Below are 27,222 nucleotides of genomic sequence, written 5' to 3' on the forward strand. Positions count from 1 at the left end.
AGCCCCAGATTTAAGGGGTATTAAGTAGAATCACAAGAGCTTTTCCATGGTTTACTGCCTATGTGAAGACTCTCCTGGAGAAAAAATGCTCCCACAGTCATTTGAGTCAAGGGTTAAGTCTTTGGGTAAAGTATTTGATTGAAGCTGCAAGTATAAGAAATTATTCATAAGCCTAAACTGTAATACATTTAGGATAAAAGCGACTGTAAAATGACAAAATGTAAAATGTACCAATATATATATTTTTTTGTTTACTGCTTTTCCTCACATCCACGATAAATGACAGGATTCTATACTAGTGTGGTCTTTTTCAAATACTCCATTAACCGCCTGGGTAATTGCAACAGACAATGTGTACATCACTACATATTTGATTGACCATCTATTCTTTTGGGATAACAAATTGATTTAGCGTGCTTTCACAGGGCATGTTAAAGAAAACCACCCTATGTCTCCTTACTGCAGATGGCTCTCGGGCTTCCCAAGAAGTAGAAAATATGTTAAACTAGACACACAGCCATGAATGACGCAGATAGGACCTATCAATTTCCTTGGAGACACGGACCCATATTTATAGTTTTCGGTATGAATGCCACCAAAACACACAGAAAACATGGATTACCAAGTGGGGAATCAAACCAGGTCTCTGGAGATTTCTCTCTGTCTCACCGGTTCCTAGAGCAGTGTTGTACTGACCCTTGCTTGGTTTGGCAGGAGCCCCGAGCCGTTGCATCAGACCTCCACGAGACCGGGGGTGGGTGATGTAGCTCTCTCCACCCTGACTGCATGGTGCGATGGCTCTCTAATATATCTGCTGTACTTCTGTGTGTGGGGGGAGAGGAACAATATCACTGTCAGGCTGGCTGGCAGCTGGCGGCCACATCTGATGTGACAGTCATCATTAGCCAGTTGTCAGTCGGGTGGATACGGGCGACAGACTGCATCCCAGGTAACGGTTGCGGCGGGGGAAAGGCCAAGGAGACTGGGATGGGGGGTTTAGTGATTTGAACGCACTGAGGGAGGGCTTCACAAACAGAGATGGCCTTTCCAACGCTAGAGGGGAAGCATGCTCCAGCTGTTCCTGCCTTGATGAGTAAGACGTTGGTGATGATGATGGTGGTGGTGAAGATGATAAGATGAGGATGATGAAGATGATGATGAAGATGACGAAGATGATGAAGAAGTAAAGGAGGAGGAGGACAACGACCCAACTAATCATCAATTTCCAAGGACACTACACCCTATATGCACTCACTATTTCCCTTTGCTCCAAACATAAACTGAGTGTATTTCGCCCCCCCCCCCCCCCCCTCCTCATTTGAATAGATGTAATTGCTCCAGGATGCCACTCAATGATGTCTGTGCGCCCCATTCATTGAGTGGCATCCGAGCAAGATACTGAATGGGTGAAGGTATTGTGTGGCGGGGAGTGAGACCGCTGCAGTTCTTTGCCAAATAACAAACGGCGAGTAAATGGGTCATCAGTTCAGTGGTTTTCTAGCTTTGGAAAGTTGAATCTATTTATAAACAGCTGACATATCCTTTCGATTGTGTCAGCACAATGAACATAAAACTCATATCCCCTTTCAGTTAATGAAAAAAGAGAATGCTAGGGCCCCTGGTTATTTGGTCTTATGATCATCTCCTTGGCCAAATGTAACATGAACTGGTTGGGATTCGTGGATGTATTCGAATAAAATCTCGAATTTAAGTTTTAACCAATCATTTATCACACTTAATTGGACATTGTTTATGTCTAATTGGATATCTCTTCTCCCATACCATGAACACATGGCCACCCCCCCCCCCACCCCCCGTTACTCCCCCAACACACACTCACACGTATCCTGAAAGTTATTCCGTGGACGGTTCCTGGTTCCTATGTTGTGCGTTAGTGCGTTAGGCGCTTATCGGACTACAGAGCGCTGCGCGTACCTGTGCCATAACCCAATTTGGAATACGGAAATCAGCATGATCGACAACAATACATGCTTCTTCTCCACATTGGATTTAGGAAATTGGATTTAAAATGTTGTGACCACACTTTCTGGTCCGTGGATCGAGCCGCCGTGTGGGACGTCGACGATCTCAGGGGCTAAAAATAAATCTCTTTAAAGTCCTCGAGCGGAACGCTGTGATGGTGAGCGTTTACGCTGTGACACAGACCGTCAATGCAAAGGAAAAGCCAGCCAGGAACAGGACCAACACAACGGACCCAAAATCCGACCCTCGGTGATCAAACGATGCGCGTAAAGGGAATGAACCGGCGAGGAGCACTGCGCATCACCATCAGGATACTATCGGCGTGATGTTCAATACGTCGGGCATCGAACTCACTTTTCACAATAAAGAGGATATCTCCGAAGTTATCAATGGCACCGTGCAGCGTTGGTACAACGTCCCTGGTACTATTAGTCCCACGGCCATGTGGAACGAGTCTTGCGGCGAGCAGTTGCTGGATTTCGGCCGGCCGGAGAAGATGGTTATCGGTGTGATGTTGGCGATCATCACGGCGATCACAGTGATGGGAAACACGTTGGTGGTAATAGCAGTGTGCGTTGTAAAGAAACTAAGACAACCTTCAAACTACCTTCTAGTGTCCTTAGCAGTCGCGGACCTATCCGTGGCCATAGTTGTAATGCCGTTCGTAATAGTGACAGACCTAACAGGAGGCAAATGGCTTTTTGGAGAAGTGTTCTGCAATATATTTATTGGGATGGATGTAATGTGCTGCACTGCCTCCATCATGACCCTCTGTGTCATCAGTGTCGATAGGTAAGTTGCAACGTTTGGCGGAATGGTCAAGGCGCTGTTCGCCAGAATTACGCATGTTTGTACGCCCTGTGTTTTTAATGATCAACTATCGAATAGCACTTGCAATACATCAATGTGTAAGTGTTTTAGCATTGCTGTGATTTTTGTGGTTCGGGTTTGTTTAAAATAACTAATGACTGAATTGTAGGGCCCTGTGCCAAAATAGAAAATTATCAATTTACGCACGATAAGACTCTTCAAGAAATAAGGGCTGCAGGAGCCAACAGCCGTTTAGGCGAATCCCCCAAGAGGGGTCCCAAGAGGGCCACTCTTGAGACCCTTTGGTGTGGTTAAATCAATTGTCAAATGCGTTTATAACCAACAAGCAGAGTGTAATTAATTGACATTATTTCTAAATTGGTTAGAGACTGCGGTTCCACTTAGGAAGTTATCAATAAAGTGCGCTTTGTATTTCCATTTTTACATTATTTTATTTAAAATCCAATGTAAAATCTACATTAAATTATGCATACAGATTTCATTCATACAATCTTATTTCAATTTAAAAAATGGTACTTATATGCAAAGCTCATGGGCCTGGTCGTATCTATTCCATAAATCCTGTGATGTGACATAGCCTACAGGCCATAGTCATCACGCTTATTCTGATGTATAGACTTTTGCCTATAGTCAAACGAAAACAAGTGTATGAAGCTAAATCTAACAGGGTGTATTGATATAGACAATTAAACATGGTTTAATTATTGATACCAGAGCAAACGCTAATTATTTAGCCTATTATTTAGCCTTTCCTATTGGGTGAAATTTGTTGAGTCTACTGAGTGAGTCCATGGACTCCTCCATCAACAGTCAATCTACTGCGGAAAGCAGAAGAATCAAAATCAGCGAAATAATTACAACATACAAATTTGAATGCAGCGATAGGACAGAGGATCACTGTCTGGGAGACTGATTATACCTTTGGATTTTGCCCAAATCCAGGCTTCAGTTGCAGCTTCTCGTCATTCCATTCCAGTGTGAAAATAACAGCTCAGTGAGGAATTGATGATCAGATTATGTCCGACTTCCCCTCGGGCACTCATTCCATGACCAGTTGGAACAAACGCAATCCCCCCCAGTGGCAGCTTATACCTCCATGACGAGAAACAGGGACATGGATATTGACCCTGTGGGCATTAAATGTATTTTTGCTACAACAAATGGGCTGCAAACCAAGATATACATACATGCACATCTGAGCCTAGAGTAGAGCTGTGACCAATAGGGACTTGCAATAGTACTAGGAGTGAGGTCGGGGGTCAAAGTGAGGGGTTTAGGTTGGATGTTAGAGTGAAGAATGGGATTGGGTTGATTCGTGGATATGTTGTCCGGGATCGCCCTGCAGTGAACTCCCTACCAATGCCAGTGCCATTTTTATGGAGGAAACAAGTCACCAGAGCCTTGGAGATAATAGGAAAATGCAGGTGTGTTGACCCTGCGGACAAGCAAAGGAAAGCTTCCCAGATCAGTTAACCTCTGTCGGAGTGGGAGCCAGGGTAGTGGTCACTGGTAAGATGTCCTTCTCGTCTTGGACAGGAACTTATTGAACCATTGTCCATTAATGTGCAAATGGGTTCGACGGGAGAGGGGCTTCAGATCGGTGTCTTATTGGATCCATCTCCCGGAGGGTGTGGCGGCAGCTCAGCGGGGGATCATGTCATTTTGATTGATCAATTGTATCTGCGATAAGGATAACAGCACACACACACACACACACACACACACACACACACACACACACACACACACACACACACACACACACACACACACACACACACACACACACACACACACACACACACACACACACACACACACACACACACTCTTTGGGACTATCAGGTCTAACAGGATAAGCCGTCACATGGCACGTCTAGGGTAGACAAGTTTCTGGGCAATGTCACCGTAGGTTCCAGGGGGCAGATAGCGTAGACAACAGATAGACAAGCGTCAAGATGGCAAGGATTGGTTGTGACGTTAACTGTGTTAATCCCAAAAGCCCGGGATCTAAAAATGCTTAAATAGCATGTGGTTCATTCCCTTTAATATAATTAAGACAGGTATGGATCGAAGACAGATAGGTCGTTAAAAGGTCTGATTTGAGTCGTAATATTAGGATTTGTATGCACGTCGCTTTTCTTTCGTAGATTCACCGGCCTTTTCCATCAGATCCATGTAGGCTATAAGGCATTAGTGAGATTTGTTTTTTTCGGTAATCGGTGTAGATGGATGCTTCCAATTTATGTGATGTCCTCTGCCATCCCCCAAAACCATTTTTAGGATTATTATCGTTCATTTAAAGATTAAGTTAATATTTTAAGGATTATTCAATTGGGTAAAAAGATTGAACAATTACTCACACGCAGGTTCATTAATGAGCAACGGAAACACAAAAAACAAGTTTGCAAACAAGTTTTTAGTAACTCAGTTGACTAGAGCAAGCCTTACAACCTTTCAGAAGTACAAGGGCCAATTCTGTCTATTTATTTATGCAGTCACATTATAAGCTTCCAGTCAATGATATTAGAATGACACTATGGACAAACAATATGCAAAAGAAAGACAAACAAACACATTCACTTCTGGTATAGCAATGTACATCATCAGGATTAATCAGACCCCATGCAGTACGATGTTGTTTATACATGGATAGCACTGCTGTAGTTGCTAATGTGACCAGCCGTTTATGGCCACAAATGGTTTATTGCCCTCTAGCTGTGAGCGCAGCCAACCATGTTGGCAAACGGGAAACCGTTCTCTAAGCCAGAGCTAAGCAGCCCATTTAGGTTGGGCATGACAGAACAAAGCTTGTATGAGCACTGTAACATCCAGCAATGACTCTGTGTCGTGTTTCTAGATGAAGTTGGATGATCAGCAAGCAATCTCGGGTCGTGTTTGAATGACACTGAACTACAGGAGGATTGCATCAAACGTTGCTTTGAGGCAGTACTGTTTTTTGAAAGAATACAACTCAAACAATACTTCAAACATCAGATAGGAGAGTTGGAAATTGGAAATAAAACACAACTCCAATAGCCCATAACTGATAAGGAACTCATTTGAATGCAGGCACTATGTATGAAAATAAAAAGAATCGTGCCAGATTTTCCTACAGACAAACTTCATTTGAATCGTGTTTTTGAAAACATAATGCCCAAAAGGATTTCAAGCGGGTATTTTCAAAGTATTACATCAAGCAAAAACAGGGCACAGAGTACAAGCGGGAATGCCATCGCTCGTTACTGCTGTGGCTAACGACGGACCCTACAGGCGCGTATTGATCAAATGTTCTTTAAAGACATGGAATCACCAAATTACAGGTGCTCTACTTTATGGCTAGATATTTCTTGTTTTTATGAAATTGGTGGAAGTGCTACGGGCCTATTAGGTCGGTCCGTCCTGTGTGATGTGGCTGGGAGCGGCAGTGGCGGGGGCAGCTGCAGCCAGGGGGTTGGGGGGGGGGGGGGGGGGGGGGGGCAATAGCACAGAGGCGAGGGTCACTCTGGAGGACAGGATACAGCAGATTTATGAACCATGTCCAAGTTTAGTTGAATAGAAGTGTCATGAGTCATGACATGATAACTCATCTCGCTACAATCAGAAGATGCAGATTTGACTTTGTGGGGTGACAGTTTATTGGGTATAAATTCTGTAAACCATTGTTATGAGCACTACCAATTATTCAGCAGATGTTTTTTATTGGGCAGCAGGTACTTGTTAGGAATCTTGCTCTGCAGCTAGACTGTGGACACTGGGAATCAAACCCAGTTCCTTTGGCGTACATCCTTGCCACTTTACGATCACACCTAAGTGTGTCTTATATAATATGCATTGAAATATTCTTGGGTATTTTTGGGGTTTGTGTGCCCATATTTCACCGCTTCTTTTAGTTGCATCACTTTCGGGTTTCGACAAGAGTCTATAATAGTGATGGACTGCACCAACTTACTACTCTATAAAATATACCTGTGGGGTGGAGGGTGAGGGAGGGAGAAAAGATGAATGGGACAGAGGGGAGAGGGAGGGAGAGGGAGAAAGGGTGGGACAAATGCTAGAGAGAGGGAAGGAGCAAGCAAGAGAGTGGGAGATAAAAATGGGAGAGATATAGAGAGGGGCATAATGGGAGCGGGAGGGAGATGGCAGGGGGTGGGGGTGACAACAGAGACTTCACAGTGGCTCGGGACACACAGTGGTGTTGGGATCGTATGGTGTGGTGTGATTGAGCGGGTCAGCAAGCCTTTCTAGAGTGCTGTCTAATCAGTTGTAAACCACTCCCAGTACTATCACGTGCAAGCGCTTATTTATAAATCGGCAGGCCATATGTTGTTGTGTAATCTTTGATTGGTTTATCTGATAGCTTATTTACAGTGTCTGGACTTCATATGGTTCTATGTTGCTCTTAATGCGTTAATTATTCATGGAAACGTTTGAGCAAAACACATCCCTTCTTTCATAGTTTGCCAATGAGCATTTTTTTGTTCTTCTGGTCAAACAAAAGGTTTTTAAAGCAGAATGTAAAACCCACAATTACAATCAAGGTGTTTCAAAAATGCAATCCCTACTATTTATTCTGAAAACCAAAAATATCAACATATTGAACAAATGATAATAGTGGCTTTGGCCTTCTGCCTTGAACACCTTTGTTTTTCATATCAAGTTTGTACAGCAAATGTATCTCATCAAACAACAAATAAATGTAATAGTCTTTCAAACAGTTTTGAAAGTGACTGACATTTCCACAGATGTGGTTCACAATATGTTTTGAGAAGAGCAGCTGTCCTTTTGAGCTAGAGCAAATTCATCACTTCCCACTTGGGGCGACTCGCATTCGCGATGTACGTGATTCGGTCTCCGCAGACGCCTCTCTGCTGCTATGCCAGACACACTCACGGGCGGCTACCCATTTGTCACCTTCAACGGCCTCAGCCGCCGCTTCCACGCTCAGTTGCAAAATTAAACTAATGCGGTGGAGAGCAGTCTCGCTCAGCCAAAGAAAACAGGGAAACGAAGAAAAGGCGGACAAAAAGGGCATTATAAAGTGCTTTTGGGATGTATTGGGCACCAGATGGAGATTGTACATTCCACGGTGTGTTCCCAGGCTCAGGAAGGGGCTTGTGTCTGGAGTGGGTTTCTCTGGGTTGCCTGACCTCTAACCCATATCCTTAAAAGTAACTCTATCCTAGGTGGTGACTGGGGCCAACCACAGTGCATGTTCAATTTTTCAAGAGCCATGAATAAGTGATTGATTGTCTACAGTGGAGGGGGGGGGGGGGGGGGGGGGGAAAGGTGGGCTTTTCTAAACTCCCGCCGCTGTCTGGGATTGGAATAGGGCACGAGGATCAAGCGGGAATGCTAACGCGCTCCGTCTCTTTTCTGAAAGAGACCGACCTCCAACAAACGTACAGGAAACATCCGGCTCATGTCACACTTTCAAAAGGGTAGATGGCGTTGGGGCGCCACCGGTGGCTCACCGGGTAGAGCGCGTACCATGTAGGCTCAGACCTGATCGCAGCGACCCGGGTTTGAATCCTGCCCGTGGGGTCCTTTGCTTCATGTCCTCCCCTCCATCTCCAATACCTTGCTTTCTATCTCAATCTATAATAAAGCAAAAAAAAATGCAAAAAAAAAAAAAAATTAAAGGACTAGATCGCCAAAGGACACTGGGCAGGGGAGGGGGTTGTGGTGGGGGGGAGGTGAACTGCAGGGGATGGTCCAGGGTCGTGGCTAGAGAGGCCCCTGCTGGTGACGGCAGCGTGCATGTGCATGCGTGTGTGTGCCAGTGGAGCCATCCCAGTCGGCAACATGGCTGATGTGTGGATCCCTGGAGACGGCACACACGACCTAGCTGAGGCTTCCTCGGGTAATGCGATGTGACACTTTGGGTACTCTCTCTCTCTACGCTCTCGATGTACCTCTCTCACTCGGGGTCTCTCTCTCTTCACTACTCTCCCTCTCTGCCTCTCTCAATTGTGGTCTCTCTCTCTCTTCAATACTCCGTCTCTACCTCTCTAACTCGGGGTCTCTCTTCCTTCACTACTCCCTCTCTACCTCTTTCACTCATGATCTCTCTCTTATCACCACTCTCTCCCTCTATGGCTCTCGGGAAATCTCTCATTTGTGGTCTCTCTTTTCTCTATTCTCTCTCTCTCTCAACCACTCTCTCTCTCGTGGCCTCTCTCTACCTCACTTCTTCCCATCATTCTTCCTCTTTCTACACATCTCCAAATCTCTCCCTCTTTTGTAGCTTCCCTCGCAAAAACTGTCTTTCACTTCCTCTTTTCTACCATTTTTTGTTTCTCTATCACTATGTTTTGCTCTCCATTTCGACCCTCTTCTTTCACTCAGTCTTCTCTATCCACACACACTCCCTCTCACACTCTCCCTCCCTCTCTGTCTTTCTCTTTCTTACATTCATTATGTCCCGTTCTCTAAACGTCTTTGCTATCTATTTCTCTATTTCCCGCTCTCTCCCTCTCTCTCTCACTGACCCTCGATCTATCTCCCTCTCTCTCTGATCCTCTCTCTCTCTCTCTCTCTCTCTCTCTCTCTCTCTCTCTCTCTCTCTCTCTCTCTCTCTCTCTCTCTCTCTCTCTCTCTCTCTCTCTCTCTCTCTCTCCCATCCCCTCTCTCTCTCACTGACCCTCTATCTCTCTCTCTCACTGACCCTCTATCTCCCTCTCTCTCTGACCCTCTCTCTAACTATCTCCCTCTCTCCCTCTCCCTCTCTCTCTCTCCCATCCCCTCTCTCTCTCTCTCTCACTGACCCTCTATCTCCCTCTCTCTCTGACCCTCTCTCTATCTATCTCCCTCTCTCTTTCCCTCTCCCTCTCCCTCTCTCTCTCCCATCCCCTCTCTCTCACTGACCCTCTATCTCCCTCTCTCTCTGATCCTCTCTCTCTCTCTCTCTCTCTCTCTCCCTCTCTCTCTCCCTCTCTCTCTCCCATCCCCTCTCTCTCACTGACCCTCTATCTCTCTCTCACTGACCCTCTATCTCCCTCTCTCTCTGACCCTCTCTCTAACTATCTCCCTCTCTCCCTCTCCCTCTCTCTCTCTCATCCCCTCTCTCTCTCACTGACCCTCTATCTCCCTCTCTCTCTGACCCTCTCTCTATCTATCTCCCTCTCTCTTTCCCTCTCCCTCTCTCTCTCTCTCTCTCTCTCTCTCTCTCTCCCATCCCCTCTCTCTCTCACTGACCCTCTATCTCCCTCTCTCTCTGACCCTCTATCTATCTCCCTCTATCTTTCTCTCTCCCATCCCCTCTCTCTCTCTCTCTCTCTCTCTCTCCAGCCCCCTCAGAGCCCTGATCTGGGTCCTCCTCCTCCTTGTTACACACAGAGAGGAGCAGCCTTCTCCCCCTCCTCCCCGCGCTTTCTGCTCAGATCGAAGAATAAAAAAAAAAAACAAGTACACACACACAGCCAGAACAGACCAAGGGTTTGTCCTTTTGTTAACGTGTTGCTCGGCGTGTAATAACTGTGAGGGATTTCACAAACCCTGGAGGGGTGCGGATATTCATAGTTCACTCGTAAGCCCGAGTATCTTCTCATTCAGTACACTGCCACTCTTGATAATCCTCAAAGAGGAACGCAGTGTTTCCCAGTGAAAAACCCATTACTGCTCATCCAGTTGAGTTAAATAATAGTCATGGTTCGCAGCGGGGGATCCCAATGGGAAATATTTCAGGGAGAGAGAGGAGCTGCGCTGGTTGTGTAACTCAACAAAAGGCGTCTTCTCCTTTGAAAAAGACTACTGTACTCCCCGTGCTCAGTGCTGAAGAAACACCCCCCCCAGAAGCAGGGAGGGGCGCAGCCCGCACTGTACACGCTCCCAGTCACAGTTCAAACACCCAGAGGTTTGTAATGAATGAACGTTGTCGTTTCCATCCCTTCCCAGCGAGATGAGAGACGTCTCCGTGTGGACGCCTACAAAAGAGGCGCACAGAGCAGAGCCGCCGCTGGCAGGCGGCACTGTCACCTTATGACGCCGTGACTCAGAAGCCCTCCTCAGAGACTTCGCCGTTTCATAACCGCGTCGTTAGACGTAGGCGAAGACGTCGAGTTTGACCTTGGGTTGAGCAAGGTTTTTTATGCATTATTTCATACAGAGATGGAGCGATAGGAAGGTATGGCGGATAGAGGGGAGGACATTCAGCAGAGGACCATATGGTACGCGCTCTACCCCAGAGCAAGGTCTTTTTCGACCAATTTGAGGTATTAGTTTTATTCCGGTAAACCTCTTCTTGTCGCTAGGGCTGGATTAAAAAAAAAGAATTCAGCATGCAGAGTTCATTGATGTTTCTGAATATAAATTCTGAAGCGCATTTTATGAGAATTCAAATTCTGTTGGGTGCATCTCAAACGTTTTTATTTGTAAATAAAGCAAAAAAAACTGTATGCCATGGCATGAGAATATATTGATTTTGATACAACGCCAAGGAAGCAGGCCTTGCACACACACTTCCCTCTGACAGTTGAGGTGTGTTTCCCGGGGGATAGATAACAGACGGGCTTGCTTGAAAATAGAAACTGACAATGTGTTGTTGGGCAGTTGAAAAGTATTTCAAAAAATACATAATGATGAGAATAATGATGTGTCGATGAACATTGTTCCAAACTGCAGTTCATTATTGGACTTCAAGATGCCAGCCCCTAAATCACTAATCTGAGTGCCCCGGAAACCAACCTTCATGTTTCCCCAAATCATGCTCCAAAGCAGCCTCTAAACCAAGGCTTTGTCTCTACAGTCCTATCTAGAATACAGCCTGGTTCAACTATTTTCTCCCCTGCCGCCCGGATCTGACATTTCTTTGTCTTCTTAAGTCTCCATGCTTATAGCTGTAGTCTTTTTCCTCTGATGAGGAGCTTCTGAATGAACCCTCTAACAGCTGTAGTCTTATTCCTCTGATGAGAAGCTTCTGAATGAACCCTCCAACACCCAGCAGGGTCATAAGAGGTTTACAGTAACCCGAGTGTTGGTTATCTGTTTGCGAGAGGCGTAGCGGAGAGTCCCTTCTGGAATAAGTCAGTACTCTTTATGGTGTATTGATATCTCTGTACGCCTCCTGCACGCGACGAGCATGTCGACAATCCCCGCTCGTTACTGGACTGTTAGCAGCTCAGGGAACCAAAGTGCCAACGGCGTTCAGTTTTGAATGCAGGTGCTGCTAGCAATGCATGGTCTGTTTGGAATGACAAGTCAAGATCATTATTCACCTCTAATGAGCTGCATGCAGGCAGACCGCTGAGTCATATAATAGATTGGCCACGGAATAAGCCCGCGAAGCCACAGGCACTCACATGACCGTGCACACTCACATACGCACACAGACATACACAAGCCCACACACACGTCGCCCACACGCATATTCATGCCTGCACACTCCCGCCTGTGTGCAGCCAGGCACACATTCATGCACACACGCATACACACAAAACACACATACACACATGCGTGGACACATGCGAACATGTGCCCGCACATGACCTTGTGCACCCTCAGCACACACACAAAAAAAAAAGCAGCGTATTTCCCTGTGGTGGTCCATATGTAATAATTAACATAGATTTCTGTGTGAGTAAAGATTACTCTCTTTTCCATAGGGTAATCCACCACAACATAGTTTCACGTTTCATGATCATAAGGCGTCAACAATTTATGTAAATGAACATTTTTGATTTCAGATAAATACTTTAAATATTTCTTTTTCAACTAGATGTACATAGCTCATTCCTAGTTCTTCCATATGGTAATATTAATTATACCAAGAAAATATAGGTTATGTGTGAATCTGATTGTGTGTGTGTGTGTGTGTGTGTGTGTGTGTGTTCAAACAACATCTACTATGAGAGACTCGAATGATGCCCCCAGTTCCTGTGGGAGCGGCCTATAAAATAAATATTAGTTCACTTAATATCGTCTCGCCTCGGCTATCACGTGCCCACATACACATACCCGCACACTCACAGGAGTGCGTGTATGTGCGCTTGTGAGTGTGTGAGTGTGTGCACTCACTCAGCACTCCAAATGCACCTTCAGCGGTGTATAGCTAACTGCAGCAATACTTTCTAGGATTTACACCTCAATCAACAGCAAAGAGAGGAAATGTAATTCACGGCATGTTCCGTCACATTGACGGAATAAACCTCATCCTGTGGAGAGTTCCTGCTTGCCCAAAGAGCTCAACTAAATCCTGAAAGTTTTTTACACTGTCCTCTGCAACAACTAAAACGACTACTTCTGAAGGATCCTTGCTTGATCTTTTTTTTCTGCCCTTTATGGCACGAGGTATAGAGGGTGTTAAAATGTATGGACAGATAAGCCCTGTCAGACTGTATCCTCGATTAAGGGCTCTACAAATAAAGTCGACGCAGCTTGACTAGTAATGGGAAAAGTCCTGGGTTCCAGCTACATTATCTGTGGCCTACCCTGAGCAAGATGCGTATAGGGGGGGGGGGGGGGGGGGACCCCGGAGGCATCCCTGCTTGAGCGGATGTGAAATGTGTTGAGGAGCCCAAACATCGGAGAAATAGAACAAAGCTTTCAAACAGCTGTGGGCTGTTGTCACAGACAATTTATATTGTGTTGGGGCTCTAGGTCTTTGTTTCTACAATTTATTTTGATCAGAGGGGCAGGATTGTGTAGCGACAATGACGAGGGTGTTTAGACTTCCAGCGATGCTGAGTCAATTCCCTAATGTCTGCAGACCACCCGTCAGCATCCAGGAACACGATGAAGTCCCCGCTACTTGCTCCTTAGTGACAAGAATGTATCTATTTTTACATTTACTGAAAGTCGTTTGGATATAACATATTTATTCTGTCTACATTGAAACACAATAAACACAATTGTAGTTGATACTGACCTGTTATTGTATTGCATTCCATTGAATTGGTGTCCTTGTGGTTGACCTCAGTGACATACACTGGTGAGTGATGAGGTCTGACTGTGGATTGTGCGTGGATGATGGCTGGTTTAAGGAGCCTCACCAATCAGTCCCGAGTGGAGCTGATTGGGCTGGCTGAAGTTGCACACCTGTTGTGCATTGAGAAATCACTATACACAGGTTATGCAAGTTACCACCAAACACACTCGAGGATATCTCCTGCATGGAAACGTGGAGCACCGGTGTCATTCATCATTGTCTGCAAACCTTACAATAAACCAACTTTTAACATCCCCACCCTGGCCCAATCCCAAAGTGAGCCCTGAGGACTAAGGACTCACAGACTTAATTGATCTCAGGTGCTAAGTGAGCGAGTGTGTGAGGCCACATGGGCTGAGATAGGTATATGGGATTGGGACAGCACTTAACAAGAGCACATGTTACCTTGGCAAAGTTTAATGACAAAGATGGTGCTGACACTTGCCGGTTTGGGAATTCTTTTTTTTTTGTTCTTTTGTAAATGCAATGAAAACAATCGGCTACAGTAATTTATTGATATTAGAAAATATAATTTTTACTTTTTAATACTTCAGTATAAAGGATGTATTGAATAATTTAGGTGATTATTGGCCTACACATAGGGCCTACTAAACATAAATCAGAACGGGCTACATTTGGCTGGATTATAAAAGGTGGTAGACTAATACTCTCAAGAGACTCTCAAGTCTCACGCATTTCAACCCATGCACACACCCATACGCCACACTTCGTATTTCTCACACAGAGAAATTACCAGTAGGCCTATAGCGCCCACCAATTTGCGCCACTATTTAACAGTGGAACAGGTAGAAATCAAATGGCTTCCCCGTACATAGGGTAACCAGACGTCCCCCCCCCCCACCGAATCTCACTCTAACTCAGTTAAAAACTTGAGAGCCCTGCTAATATGGATAGCCGTTTGGGAGCAAAAAAGCCGGCTCTTGTTGGTGAGCTGATCCAAATGATCCGGCTCACTAAAGTAAGGCCGAAATTCCCATCTGATCGCGCATTGACAGTAGCGTCGTCTTGTTGGTTACCTTCCTATTTCCCTATGGTCTACGCGGTAAACGTCACAACGCTTTGAACTGTGGGTAATTCCCTTAGGTGAAGTCTGCTTTGATGCGGACTCACGTAAAGGGCTCGATAGGCGTGGACTCAAACCCTCACGCCCTTTGGAATCCGACATTGTGACAGCGAGAACGCGCAATAGAGTCTGTGAGTCCGTGAGTCCGGACATTGGGATTGGGCCCCTGTGTCCTTGTCTGGGGGAGCCCAGTAAAAGCCACCATAGGAGGCGTGTAGCACTACGCCGTGTAGAATGCATAATGATGCATTGAAGTTGTATCTTTTAACTTTGTTTCAAAGAGTATTGATTTAATTAGTCATGATGTAAGGAACTGATCATGGCCACAGCCCACAAAGCTGTCCAGCCCACAGAAATCTCTTGTTCCATAGCTACATTTTACAACGAATGAGTGGGTTGAATCATTGGTTAGCAGTCGAAGAAGATTCCCTCTCATGACAAACCAAAATACGCCGCTGGTCAAAGCCATGCTATTTATAGAAATAATCTTCAGAAAAGGACATTAGGAATTTATTATTCTCTTTTAATTTGATGTTGATTAGAAAGGCTGAATTTGCATATTTAGCATTAGCCAGATAATGACAAGAAGCTTCAGTTTGTTTTCCCATTGGGTAAGCAAGCCACTAGAACACATTCAGACACAAAGACAAGGAAATTGCTATGGATAGATAAACTCCCTATTTAGTTGTATCTATACAAGGCAGTCCCAACATTAAGTAAATAACTTATTTTATGGTTTTAACGGACGCCTAACCTTCAGGATTAGACTTATGTTTTTAGATAAAATAAAGAATCAGATCGTTGTTTGTTTACATTGATATTGTAAATTAAGTCAGAAAGACACTATTATCTAGAGCGGCTTACAAGTGTATTTTTAGATGCTCAATGTCATTAATGAGAAGGTAGGGCTAATAGGCATCTTGCTCAAGAATGCCTACAGGTAGAAATGGAGGTAGGTAAAGAGAATATGTTGAGGAAAAGGAGTGGATCTCAACAATGATCTTTACCGCCTTAGTGGCACCTAATCTATCGCATGTGTCCACACTCCAGCTCCGAGTCCTCCTTCTCTATGTGTCCAGCCTCTCTAATCATGGGTGAGTCTATATAATGACATACAGCTCAGGGAGCTTCTCAACCTGCCAATGTGCACTCGAGAAAAGTTTCTGCCTCAAGGGCCCCCTGGTGGCTCCCCGGGTTACAGCGCGGACCATGTAGGCGCAGTCCTGAACGCAGCGACTCGGGTTAAAGTGCGGACCATGTAGGCGCACTCCTGAACGCAGCGACCGGCGTTTGAATCCCGCCCCTGCATGTCCTCCCCTCTGTCTCCCATACCTTCTTCTCTATCTCACTCTTTAAAAAAAGCATAACATTTAAAAAAAAATATTAAAAAAAGGGGAGAAAATAATCAAATATAGATCCAATGTACAGCCTAGGAATTGTACCCTCCTGCAAGTACCACGGCCTGTGCTGCAGCGATATATATAGGGTCGTATGGGGAGTCATTCGCTGGTATTCACCGCCATCTATAACGGCTTCCATCGCGAATGATGGTGATTGCCAGTGTGGTGTAAACAGCCGGGCGCATGTGGGGAGCTGTGATGCCTGGGTCGTACCGGCTACCGCAGTGGCTTTATAACAATTATAAGAAACCGTGAAGCCGATTCAATAGTCCCTTAAGGACCTATGTCAGGGGCAGAGCCGGCTGGGGCCCCTCGGGGTTCGTCCTGTCAATACACTGCATACTTCATGTGAGCTTTCACACACACACACACACACACACACACGCGCACGCACGCACGCACGCACGCACGCACGCACGCACGCACGCACGCACGCACGCACGCACGCACGCACGCACGCACGCACGCACGCACGCACGCACGCACGCACGCACGCACGCACGCACGCACGCACGCACGCACGCACGCACGCACGCACGCACGCACGCACGCACGCACGCACGCACGCACGCACGCACGCACGCACGCACGCACGCACGCACGCACGCACGCACGCACGCACGCACGCACGCACGCACGCACGCACGCACGCACGCACGCACGCACGCACGCACGCACGCACGCACGCACGCACGCACGCACGCACGCACGCACGCACGCACGCACGCACGCACGCACGCACGCACGCACGCACGCACGCACGCACGCACGCACGCACGCACGCACGCACGCACGCACGCACGCACGCACGCACGCACGCACGCACGCACGCACGCACGCACGCACGCACACACACACACACACACACACACACACACACACACACACACACACACACACACACACACACACACACACACACACACACACACACACACACAAAAACATACACATTCACATAGGCTACATATACACGCACGCACAACCAATTATATCACATTTATTGAGCTGATGCTTATGCCCAAAGCGACCGACACGACTCATTCCTCACACACAAAAATACACACAAGCACAAAACCTATGCTATTAAAATCAACATCATTGTTAAAAGCTTCTTGCTCCTTTCGACCTTGAGGCCAACAACAACTTCCTTTGAATTACTCTCTGAAATGATTTGCAGGCGTTTAGATTTATGCTGCGTTCCCATGGAACCCGGCGGTAGTCTGCAGATGGTCAGCACCTTCTGGATGGCACTGGACAACCAAACTAACAGTCAGATGTAATGGCAGGATGGCATTACGGATCACAAATGATGATGTGTTGATTTGCCGATGTCGTTTTGTTTACAGGAATGGCACAAAATATATTAAATACAATAATTTTCCGTCTATTATTCAATGTTATTATGTAGCAATGGATGTGGCTTTAAAATCAAAAGAGAATAGCTTCTCGTCTTAGGGTTAGGGTTAGGGTCTTCCCGTTTGAAGAAGCTACGTAACACTCAGTTGTAAATTACATCTCTGATGATGACAAAGAGTTAAAATAAAGTCATAATTATATCCGCTTTGCAATCTACAATCTGCCTGAGTCAAGGTCAGCATAGCAGTAGACATTGGTTGGTGGATTTCATTTCGGAAGTCTTTCTTCCTTCTTTTCATTCTGGATAATGAAAAAGAAAACATTAGAAATGTGGGGATAGTTTTTCTCATAAGACACCTTCTGTTGGCAGTTTCCCCAGGCATACTTGTATTGTTTTATTTTTTATTTTTATAAAGTATAGCAGCACTCTCTCAATTTGCACTCTATGAGTATGCACTAAATTGCGACTACAGCAGGGTGTTGTGACTGCGCATTCGTCACAATGGTGTGGAGATAACGAAATGGTCTCGTTTGAGTGTATCACACCAAAAAACGAAAGCAAAACCGAACCGACAAACGGCAATCCATTTCAGCCAAACAAAACAAAACTAAACAAAGTGACTCACGTTTGACACTCTGGTAATAACTTCAGTCAAACCATATATGGGCTCGGCAGAGAACTGCAGTAGAGTTCCACATTGATCGATGTACTTAACATTCAGCCAGGAACACGGGGGAAGTGGGTAGGGGGTGGGGGTGGCGGGTGGGGTTAAAGGTTAAGAAAAGGACAAATCTTAGCTTTGGAAGGGTGAGTCAGAAAAGCGGCGAGTCAGTTGAAATGTTTCTCTATTTCTCGCTAATGGTCATAGAAGACGAGTCTATTCTGGGCGATTTTTAACCACTCGGTTTCTCTCCTGATCTTTCCAACGGCCACGATGACGGAGACGGGGGTTCCTCGGGTGAGGGGGGATTTATGCTGCGTTCACCGAGCAGGAGTGGTCCTATGATGGGGGTCATGGCGTATGACACATAAAGATGGGTTTCATTTCTTCTTTATCTAGTTTTGGAGAGATGTTAGATGTTAGAGCACCATTACCTGGGTTTTACACACACACACACACACACACACACACACACACACACACACACACACACACACACACACACACACACACACACACACACACACACACACACACACACACACACACACACACACACACACACACACACAAACAACCCCCCATGGCAAAGGCACACATGTGCAGATAGTCACACACACAACGCTAGATCAAGGCTGATCCCTCTATGATATGCAATAATCCTATTGGATTTAAGAAGCTTTGAAACTTGACATGTTTATATATTCTTTACATTCTTTCATCTCCCTGAAGCACAAATACAACTGCTACTGAGCTGTATCCAAAGGAAGGCAATTTCCTTCTCTCCCGCTCCTCACCTCAAACACCACAAGGGTTCCAGCAGGATAGGAAGTTACAACAAATTCAACCAGCTATGTCTTGTGAGACCGTCCACATCCATCTTCTCAGGCCTTTTAGGGGGAACCAGAACTCCATCTATGCTCACCCCCTCCCCCCCGGAGGCATTGTGGTAAATATTTCACAGTATATCCGACTATCTTCTCTGGGAGACATAAAAGGATCTGAGTGGGGTTCCTAGAGAAGACCCAGCGTCAGACCGCCTTGGCATTTGCAAAAATAGCTCCCTTTCCCATGCCCTTGCTGGTAGCCTGGTGGAAGTAATAGACTTTAGACTTTAGACTCCATTAGCTCACAATGTTTTGTCTGAGGGCTGGGCACCCCTCCCCGGCCCCGAGGCCAAGTACAGCTGAGGATGTGCTTCAAAATCCTCCAGAGAATATAGAAATAGCAGTATGTGTTTACATATAAAAACCCACACACAGACATATACAGTGCATGTATATTAAACGAATCCCCCTGGCTCCCAGGCAGGCCATGCTTTGTGTTTGGTTGGTATTGTGTTGCTGACGTTTTGTTGGAGGTGGGAATAACAGCACTGTGCTACTGAATGAGATGACTCATGCCGAGATGTGAAATCATCATTGTCGTCGTGCTACCATTGTCAAAAACTGTGATTTATCCACGAGTTACACAACTATTCTGGTGACACTGGTAGGCTGAATGCTAGTAGAAGGTGAACTGAGAACTTTATAGCTTCCTTGAAGGTGTGATACAGACAATGGGCTGATGAAAATGTAACACTTTAAAATGAGGGTACATTATTTGAACATTAACATTAGCTAATGCAGTACACATTTACTAATGGTGTTCATGTTTACTGACGGTGTTAGTTTTAACTAAGGTAATGGTGTTCAAGTTAACTACGGTTATGCATTTATACATTATTTAATATAGTAAGGATTAACCCTAACTCCTATGCTAATGTTATATAATAATGATTAGTATTGAATTAGCTAATGTTAATAAATGGTCACTTGGTGTTCCCTTGTGTGAATTACCATAAATATTATGCATTTGTATGTTTATGCTTCTATCGGCACACACAGAACCGTGAAGTGGCTTAGATTTGCTCCTTGTGTTTGCATCCTCCCTGGGATTCATTGAAATATTCATAATCAGAGTCTCTAACGTGAGGAACACACACCAACTAAATAAATAAATAACGCCCCCCACGCTGCTCCAAATGGATGCAGCGTGATGTCACTTCCCCTCGGCAGTCACATGGTGCAACAGTCCCTGCCGGACACGCCGCAAGGAGTGACACGTCTGGAAGCCAGCCGCGGCGGGCCGCGCTCTGGGCGAGAAACAACAGATTCCTCTCTCGGAGTCGTCTGAGCGTGTGAGCGGGGATGTGTGAGCGGCGGCGTGTTAAGCAGGCGTGTGCGGGCGGGGCGGGGGGGGGGGGGGGGGGGGGGGGGGAAGGAAGCACATAAGCAGGAGAGAGTGTGTGCCGCCAGGCCTCTCAGGGCCACCAGGAACCATCTGGACTTCATGTACGATCACCAGTGTGGTGGGAATTTTGGACCACGTCAATAGCTTCGGTTCGATACTGTTGAGAATAAAGAGTGATCTGAATTGATAACAATTAGGCTAATTTAATCGAGTAATAAAACATAAAACAACATACACCAATACATAATCCGGGGCCTCAGATGGAGATCACTGACAAAGCATTGAAAAAAGCAAGGACTTCTTGTACAGAAGTGCTGAGAAGAGCTCTGCCCCCCACTAAAACTATAGTATCGGTCAACCCGATAGTAAACTATCGATGAACCTCCTCAGGATTTTGCTAAGGGGGGGGACGCAGCCGTGCTTAGTCAGTTGGAAAACCTGGCTTCTCGACTTTCTCAAGGGGGATAGGAAAAGAAGGCATGTGCCAACTCATACGACAACTCAATTACACCAGCCCCAGCTTCCATGAGAGCCACCCGGGACGTCTGGGTCTCCCCTCTCTGTGTGTCTCTGCCTCTTTATAAGACATTCGCTCTTTCAAACGAAGCGTGCGTTTTGGGTGAAACAAGTCAGGTGATCAGGAACTTAAAGGCCCAATGTGTGAGGTGTGGGGTTTAAGGAGCTCGTCAGAGGTCAGGGTAGAGGGGGTATGGACCCTCGCTTCAGTATTGAACTGTGGGATATAAGGATATACCCTGAACTTGTTCCTATTGCTCACACTTTGCTCGGTTTACCATTGACCTGGATTATCTATTTTCTTTGGTTCTCTTGCATTCAAACAAACTCTGCATGTGCAGTTTTGGGCTGGCACTATCTCAGTATGAGAGGAATTGTTATAAAAATTGTTTTTCTTGTTACTATGTTGGTATGTGCACGATTAGGACATTGTGATTATCACATAATAAGGAAGTCTAGAATCAATAAAACACACATTTTTGTAATAGAATGTTTTCTCCTAAAAATTGTGGATGGAGGGTTCCCCATATTCTCTTGGTCACCTGACAGCAGTATAAAACACAAAGATTAGTAGGATTTTTGCATAAAAGTGCCTTTGTACTCTCTCATAAAAGGCCAAAAATGAGTCACAGGCGGGAGCTGCACCCCTCAACTCGTTCAAACCTTTCGCTCTCTATCCCGCCCCCTCTTCTTTTGAATAATGCATTTGAGGAACAGTTTTGCATTGCTGTGTATTTATGATGCATGTATTTAGGTGCATTCCACCGCAGTCCACGCACCCATCCAGGGATCCCACACGCCCTCAGCTGACATTACCTTTCAGGACGCATTCTGCCCACCCATCCATCCATGAAGCCAAATTACATGTTTAGTGAGCCCTTCTGAATTCTTAAGCTCGAGAGGATAGGTATTTGGGGATTGGACACATGCAAATATTTATATAACCGAATAACAAGGCTTACCCGATGGGTTTCTTGAAGAGGGATAGAAAAAGGCACTGTGTTTGGTGTTTTGAATTGCTAAAAAACCTTGCCCTACAATTGATCCTGACCTTATATGGTTCAAAGCAGAACTCATTCATAACCATCTCATTAATGCAACATTGGTCATTCAACGACTCTCATATTACATAACTCTCTTATCAATGGTCTAGTTGGCAATGTTGGTTATTTAAATGCATAAAACTTAACAAAGTAATGAGAGATAAGCCAATATGTTTTTAATAAGATGTGATTTTCATATAAACAGACACCATAAAGAGAAATATCCCAAAATCTTTTATATCAACAACAGTTAAATTTGATCATGTTACAATTATATAGAACAAGCCTTAGAATAGCACAGCAGTCAACATTTCGACAGCACAGGGGAATGAGCCACACACAGTCTTGCATGAGGTAATACTAATGCTAAAGTTTCAGTAGGAGCCACAACAACAGGATATTTTACAGTAAATAGCGAGTGCTCCTAAAGACACTGCATAAATAACACAATATTTTTTGCCTGATGGGTTAACATACTCGGACAATTACAGGGGGATTACAAAAAGCAATTAAAAACCGCTTGCTTGTAGAGTTTTGTGGCTTGTTGCAAGCTAAGATAAGATAAACCACACTTTAATGATAAACCAATTCACGTTTAACAGTGCTGTTGGGTTTAGGGTTGTTACGTCCATGACAGTGAATACGCAGAGGCTAAAATTAGTTTAAATGTAGAACCATTTGTAATAGTTGAATAAGCATCTTATGCAACAGTGCTTGGATTGAACGGTGGCGTGACCTTACCTTGTTCAATTCAATGCAGCGTTCAGAAACATTTGACAGAAAAAGAAAAACCCTTCAAAATGATTTTGAGGCCGAAAATCCACTAGCATTATAAGTGTGTCAGGAGTAGAGGCCTCTTCCCCGCTGACTGACCCACTCATGCCTAGCAGCCTAAGCACCCGCTCTCTACGAGTCTGACCCCTCTCTCTCTCTCTCTGCCGACAGGTACCTGGGCATCACCCGGCCGCTCACCTACCCTGCGCGGCAGAACGGCCAGCTCACGGCCAAGATGATCGCGGGCGTGTGGCTGGTGTCCGCCTCCATCACCCTCCCGCCTTTCTGCGGCTGGGCCAAGAACGTGCACACGGCGGGCGTGTGCCTCATCAGCCAGGACTTTGGCTACACCATCTACTCCACGGCCGTGGCCTTCTACATCCCCATGCTAGTCATGCTGGTCATGTACTACAAGATCTTCAAGGCGGCCCGCAAGAGCGGCGCCAAGCACCGCTTCACGGACTTTGCGCGGCGCGAGTGCCTGGAGACGGTGGCCAGCGAGGCGCTGCGCATGCACGGCCTGAAGCCGCAGGGGGGCGTGGCCGAGGAGTGCGTCACGCTGTCCCGCCTGCTGAGCCGCGAGCGCCGCAACATCTCCATCTTCAAGCGGGAGCAGAAGGCGGCGACCACGCTGGGGGTGATCGTGGGGGTGTTCGCCGTGTGCTGGCTGCCCTTCTTCATCCTGTCCACGGCCCGGCCCTTCATCTGCGGCGTTGAGTGCAGCTGCGTGCCCATTTGGCTGGAGCGCACGCTGCTGTGGCTGGGCTACGCCAACTCCCTGATGAACCCCTTCATCTACGCCTTCTTCAACCGCGACCTGCGCTCCACCTACCGCGACCTGCTGCGCTGTCGCTACCGCAACATCAACCGCCGGCTGTCCGCCGTGGGGGTGCACGAGGCGCTCAGGGCCTGAGGAACGCTCTGTACGTGAGTGCGTACGCCGCCTATGGATGCTATCTTCCTAGCCGCCGAAGCTGTCGTTTTTTAGCCCCGGATGCTAACGTTTCAGGTCAATGCTAGGGGGGAGAGGACTGGTTATGGCGACTTTGTGCTTTCTTATAATTGGACCTTTAAGGATGACCTGTTCACCGGTTGTAGATGAGACAGAGAGTGACAGAATGTGAGTTGCTGTCAGTGGAGCTCCGGCCACTCCGAGTAGGAAGGGAGGTGGGTGAGACCATTGCAGTCTGTATGACTCAGTCGACTTCGGAGGAGGAGACCCACTGAGCGTATTTGATGGGCTATTCAAGGTGACACTGGTTTTCTGCATATGCCACAGTTCTGTTCATGGCCTTAACAAAAAGAAGAGACGAACAGTTCATCTTTGCAGAGAGAAGAGCATCCTCTGTGGGATTGATCGTCAAAGATACTATGCCTCCCAAAACAGGGAGAGGTTGTAAATTGTCCATTAAGCTAAATCATGTCCAACTAAACGTAACTAGTTCCACTGGAGACAACAAAAAAAACGGAAGCGGGAGACCCCGGGATTGAGATTTTTGATCAACAAATTCTAATAATTATATCCATTTAATCTTCTCACTGAACACAAGCCTTATGAAACATGACTCAAATCAGTTGATAATTAGATCATAGGCCATAGGACAATCAGGAGCAACAACAATGTAGTCCAAGTCATGCATAGTCCTTGTAGTACATTTGGAGAATGTTAACGCTGGTCATGTTCAGAAGGGCCTTTTGGTGATGTCTGCATGAGAAACATTTCTCTAACATGCTGTTGTATGCATTAATCATGAGATATGAAATATGGAAAATAAGTTTGACATAGTTTTGCACCGTCGGAACTCGGCTGCGTCTCTCAGCCCATCAATCATTCACAACTGTCAGAATCAGATGAGGAGGAATATTAGATACATTGTACCCAGAACCTTGTTTTTTTATTTGTTTCTGTGCTATCGTGTGATTTATCTAGCGTCTAGTGTGAGCTGGAGTGGTCACTGACCCGTTCTGCTCAAGATGGCAAAAGAAAGTTGAAACCACTCAAACACGTACAACTCAACGGTTGTCACTTCTGTAGAGTTCGGTCCACGGATACGGTCAAATGACCGCGCCAATCGGAGCCCTCCTCGACCTTCAACAGTCCTCCTTAACTGTAAATATCAACAGTCAGATGTGCTTTTTTTCTACCTCAATTTTTTGGACGCTTATATTGGAGATATGTCATGTAAATAACATTCTTTTCATGCACTCAATACTGTGTTGGTTATATTGTGGCAGGTCTAATCTAATGTGTGATTGCATTTTATGACTAATCTGTCATCGGCCTTCAGAAGCAACCTGGATCACGTCATAAATAAAACAACACTTGGCTAAGATGTGCCCGTCCTTCCTGTCACCGCCTATCTGCCTCGTAGTTCATCCACGGGGTTTACTCATTCAAATATAATTCCCTCAATGGAGTGAGTCTCAGTTGATTTACCGGTCGACTGTCATTGGTATACTTGTCCTAGTAAATGCAGCCCCTTAGGTGACCCTCCTCGCTGTCGTTCTCACAATAAACAGTGTATCACTGAAGATACCGTTGAAACAGAGCAGATTGGACAGGGCTGTCAACATTGATAAAAGACACACTGAATATATTTGATAAAAGCAGAATGGCGTTTATTTAATGAACTAGCAAAATGCTTTTGACCTGCTTCACCTCTGTCATCCATTTCTCCATTTTGCAGCTAACGTCTGGTGAAACTGGTGAACCTGGGGGTGAAACTGGTGGTGAAAGTACTGGTGACATGGTTCAACTGTGCTGAACCCGTTGGTGAGACCGTTAAGGAAGATGACGAACTTGCAGCACCAGGGTGACCCAAAAAAATAGGTATTAGTCCCTGCCGGCTCCAAGGCAAAATCTTTTATTCAAAACTTAAGTAGCGGCAGCTGTCTGAATGTCAACCAGACTGAGAAGGCCCTGCAGGAATCCTTCTACTGCGCAATTATGGTGGTTGATATGAATCATTATTATTAATATTGACACTTTACATTCTGTCTCAAGCTTATTGATTTAAAAAACAAAGTTGGCACCATTAGCGCTGTACAGAGAGGAGAATGAAGAAAACCAATTTGTGATGAAGACTCAAATGCGAGCACAACACCCATTGATGTAAATTTGGAAACCACAGTCAAGGGAACGGACTTGGCAGAATCAGCGGGGAAAGAAGACCCTGTTGAGCACGACTCACACACGGCCACCAATAGAAGCAGATGAATATCTGAAATGTCAAGGAAGGGATTTGATTCCCTAGCTGTTAAGAAGTGACATAAGGAAAAGGTTACCTTAGTGTGTTTCATAACCCACCTCACATGGATTTAGGCCGCCCAAAACAAAATATAAATTAAATTTACTTTCGCAATCTACGGAAAGGAACTGAAAAAGGACATTGATTGGAGTGGCATATGGAGGGGCTATATAAATGTGTTTAATAACCCACTTTATATTAACTAGGGTTGAAAAAAATAGGCTGGAAAAAATAAAACACCATTTATTTCGAAGCGGAAACTAAAAATCGACACATTTGGAAAAATAAAAACTGCAATTGACGTGGCTGGGAAATGTAAACCAGCGGGCTGGCAGACTCTCTAACATCTCCTCCAGGAGATCCAATCTTGCGGCCGCCAGGTCACCAGGCTTCACTCCTGGCTCACGGGCACATGAAGGCCGGCAGGAGGCCACTTCGGATCTCCAGAAAGGAGTCAAATAATTATTGGGGGCGCAGAATAGTGCGGAAGAAAAACGATAGGTTATGTTGCTTATCTATTATATGCGATAGTGCCCCGGTAATGAAACTCAGATCAGATACGTGTGATGATGTGCTCCCTGGATCCCCTCCCTCCCAGGTATAGAAGATTGTGCAATGAATGGGATAGTATAAGTAGAACACAACAAGAAATAGTATTTCTTTTTTGATATTTGTAATGCGCTTACTCTATCCTGCAATACCAAAGATAGTGCAATGATTACGATATTATCCTTTTTATATCTATACATACATACATACATACATACATACATACATACATACATACATACATACATACATACATACATACATACATACATACATACATACATACATACATACATACATATTCACCTCTGTCATATCTATATTTACAAATATATATGTATATATATATATATATATATATATATATATATATATATATATATATATATATATATATATATACATATATATTTGTAAATATATATATGTATAGCCTCAGACAAATACATTTTATTTAAATTATGGACGTTTTGTCCATATTTCTCGTTCTCGAGAAGTTGCAATAAAACATCAACGATTAAAGCAAATATAATGCCACATGCATGCATGAGAAATTATTGCGCCAATGTATTTTTTCTATATTCTAATGCATTACCAATCGAGCCCCATTTCCTAGT

At 45.3% G+C, this 27,222-nt stretch overlaps 1 protein-coding gene across 2 annotated transcripts; it reads left to right on the forward strand.

The window, feature by feature from the left end:
- Positions 1 to 1,867: 1,867 nt before the first annotated feature.
- On the forward strand, positions 1,868 to 25,643 carry htr7c (5-hydroxytryptamine (serotonin) receptor 7c). 2 transcript variants are annotated; one of them, XM_056593264.1, is made up of 2 exons: positions 1,868 to 2,775; positions 22,980 to 25,643. In XM_056593264.1, the coding sequence occupies exons 1-2, from the start codon at positions 2,309 to 2,311 to the stop codon at positions 23,719 to 23,721; spliced, it is 1,209 nt and encodes a 402-aa protein (XP_056449239.1). In that variant the 5' UTR covers positions 1,868 to 2,308; the 3' UTR covers positions 23,722 to 25,643. The 2 variants fall into 2 exon arrangements, with proteins under 2 accessions (XP_056449239.1, XP_056449240.1); XM_056593265.1 differs by having other exon boundaries at positions 1,868 to 2,553.
- The last annotated feature ends 1,579 nt before the right edge of the window (positions 25,644 to 27,222 follow it).

The sequence above is a fragment of the Gadus chalcogrammus genome, chromosome 6 (genome assembly GCF_026213295.1).
Source record: "Gadus chalcogrammus isolate NIFS_2021 chromosome 6, NIFS_Gcha_1.0, whole genome shotgun sequence".
In the NCBI taxonomy this organism is placed as follows: domain Eukaryota; kingdom Metazoa; phylum Chordata; class Actinopteri; order Gadiformes; family Gadidae; genus Gadus; species Gadus chalcogrammus.

Bases quoted from the DNA above. Each gene is read 5' to 3' on its own strand.
- htr7c (XM_056593264.1), top strand. From the start codon at position 2,309: ATGTTCAATACGTCGGGCATCGAACTCACTTTTCACAATAAAGAGGAT. The intron at 2,776-22,979 runs GTAAGTTGCAAC...CTCTGCCGACAG, and splicing joins TGTGTCATCAGTGTCGATAG to GTACCTGGGCATCACCCGGC.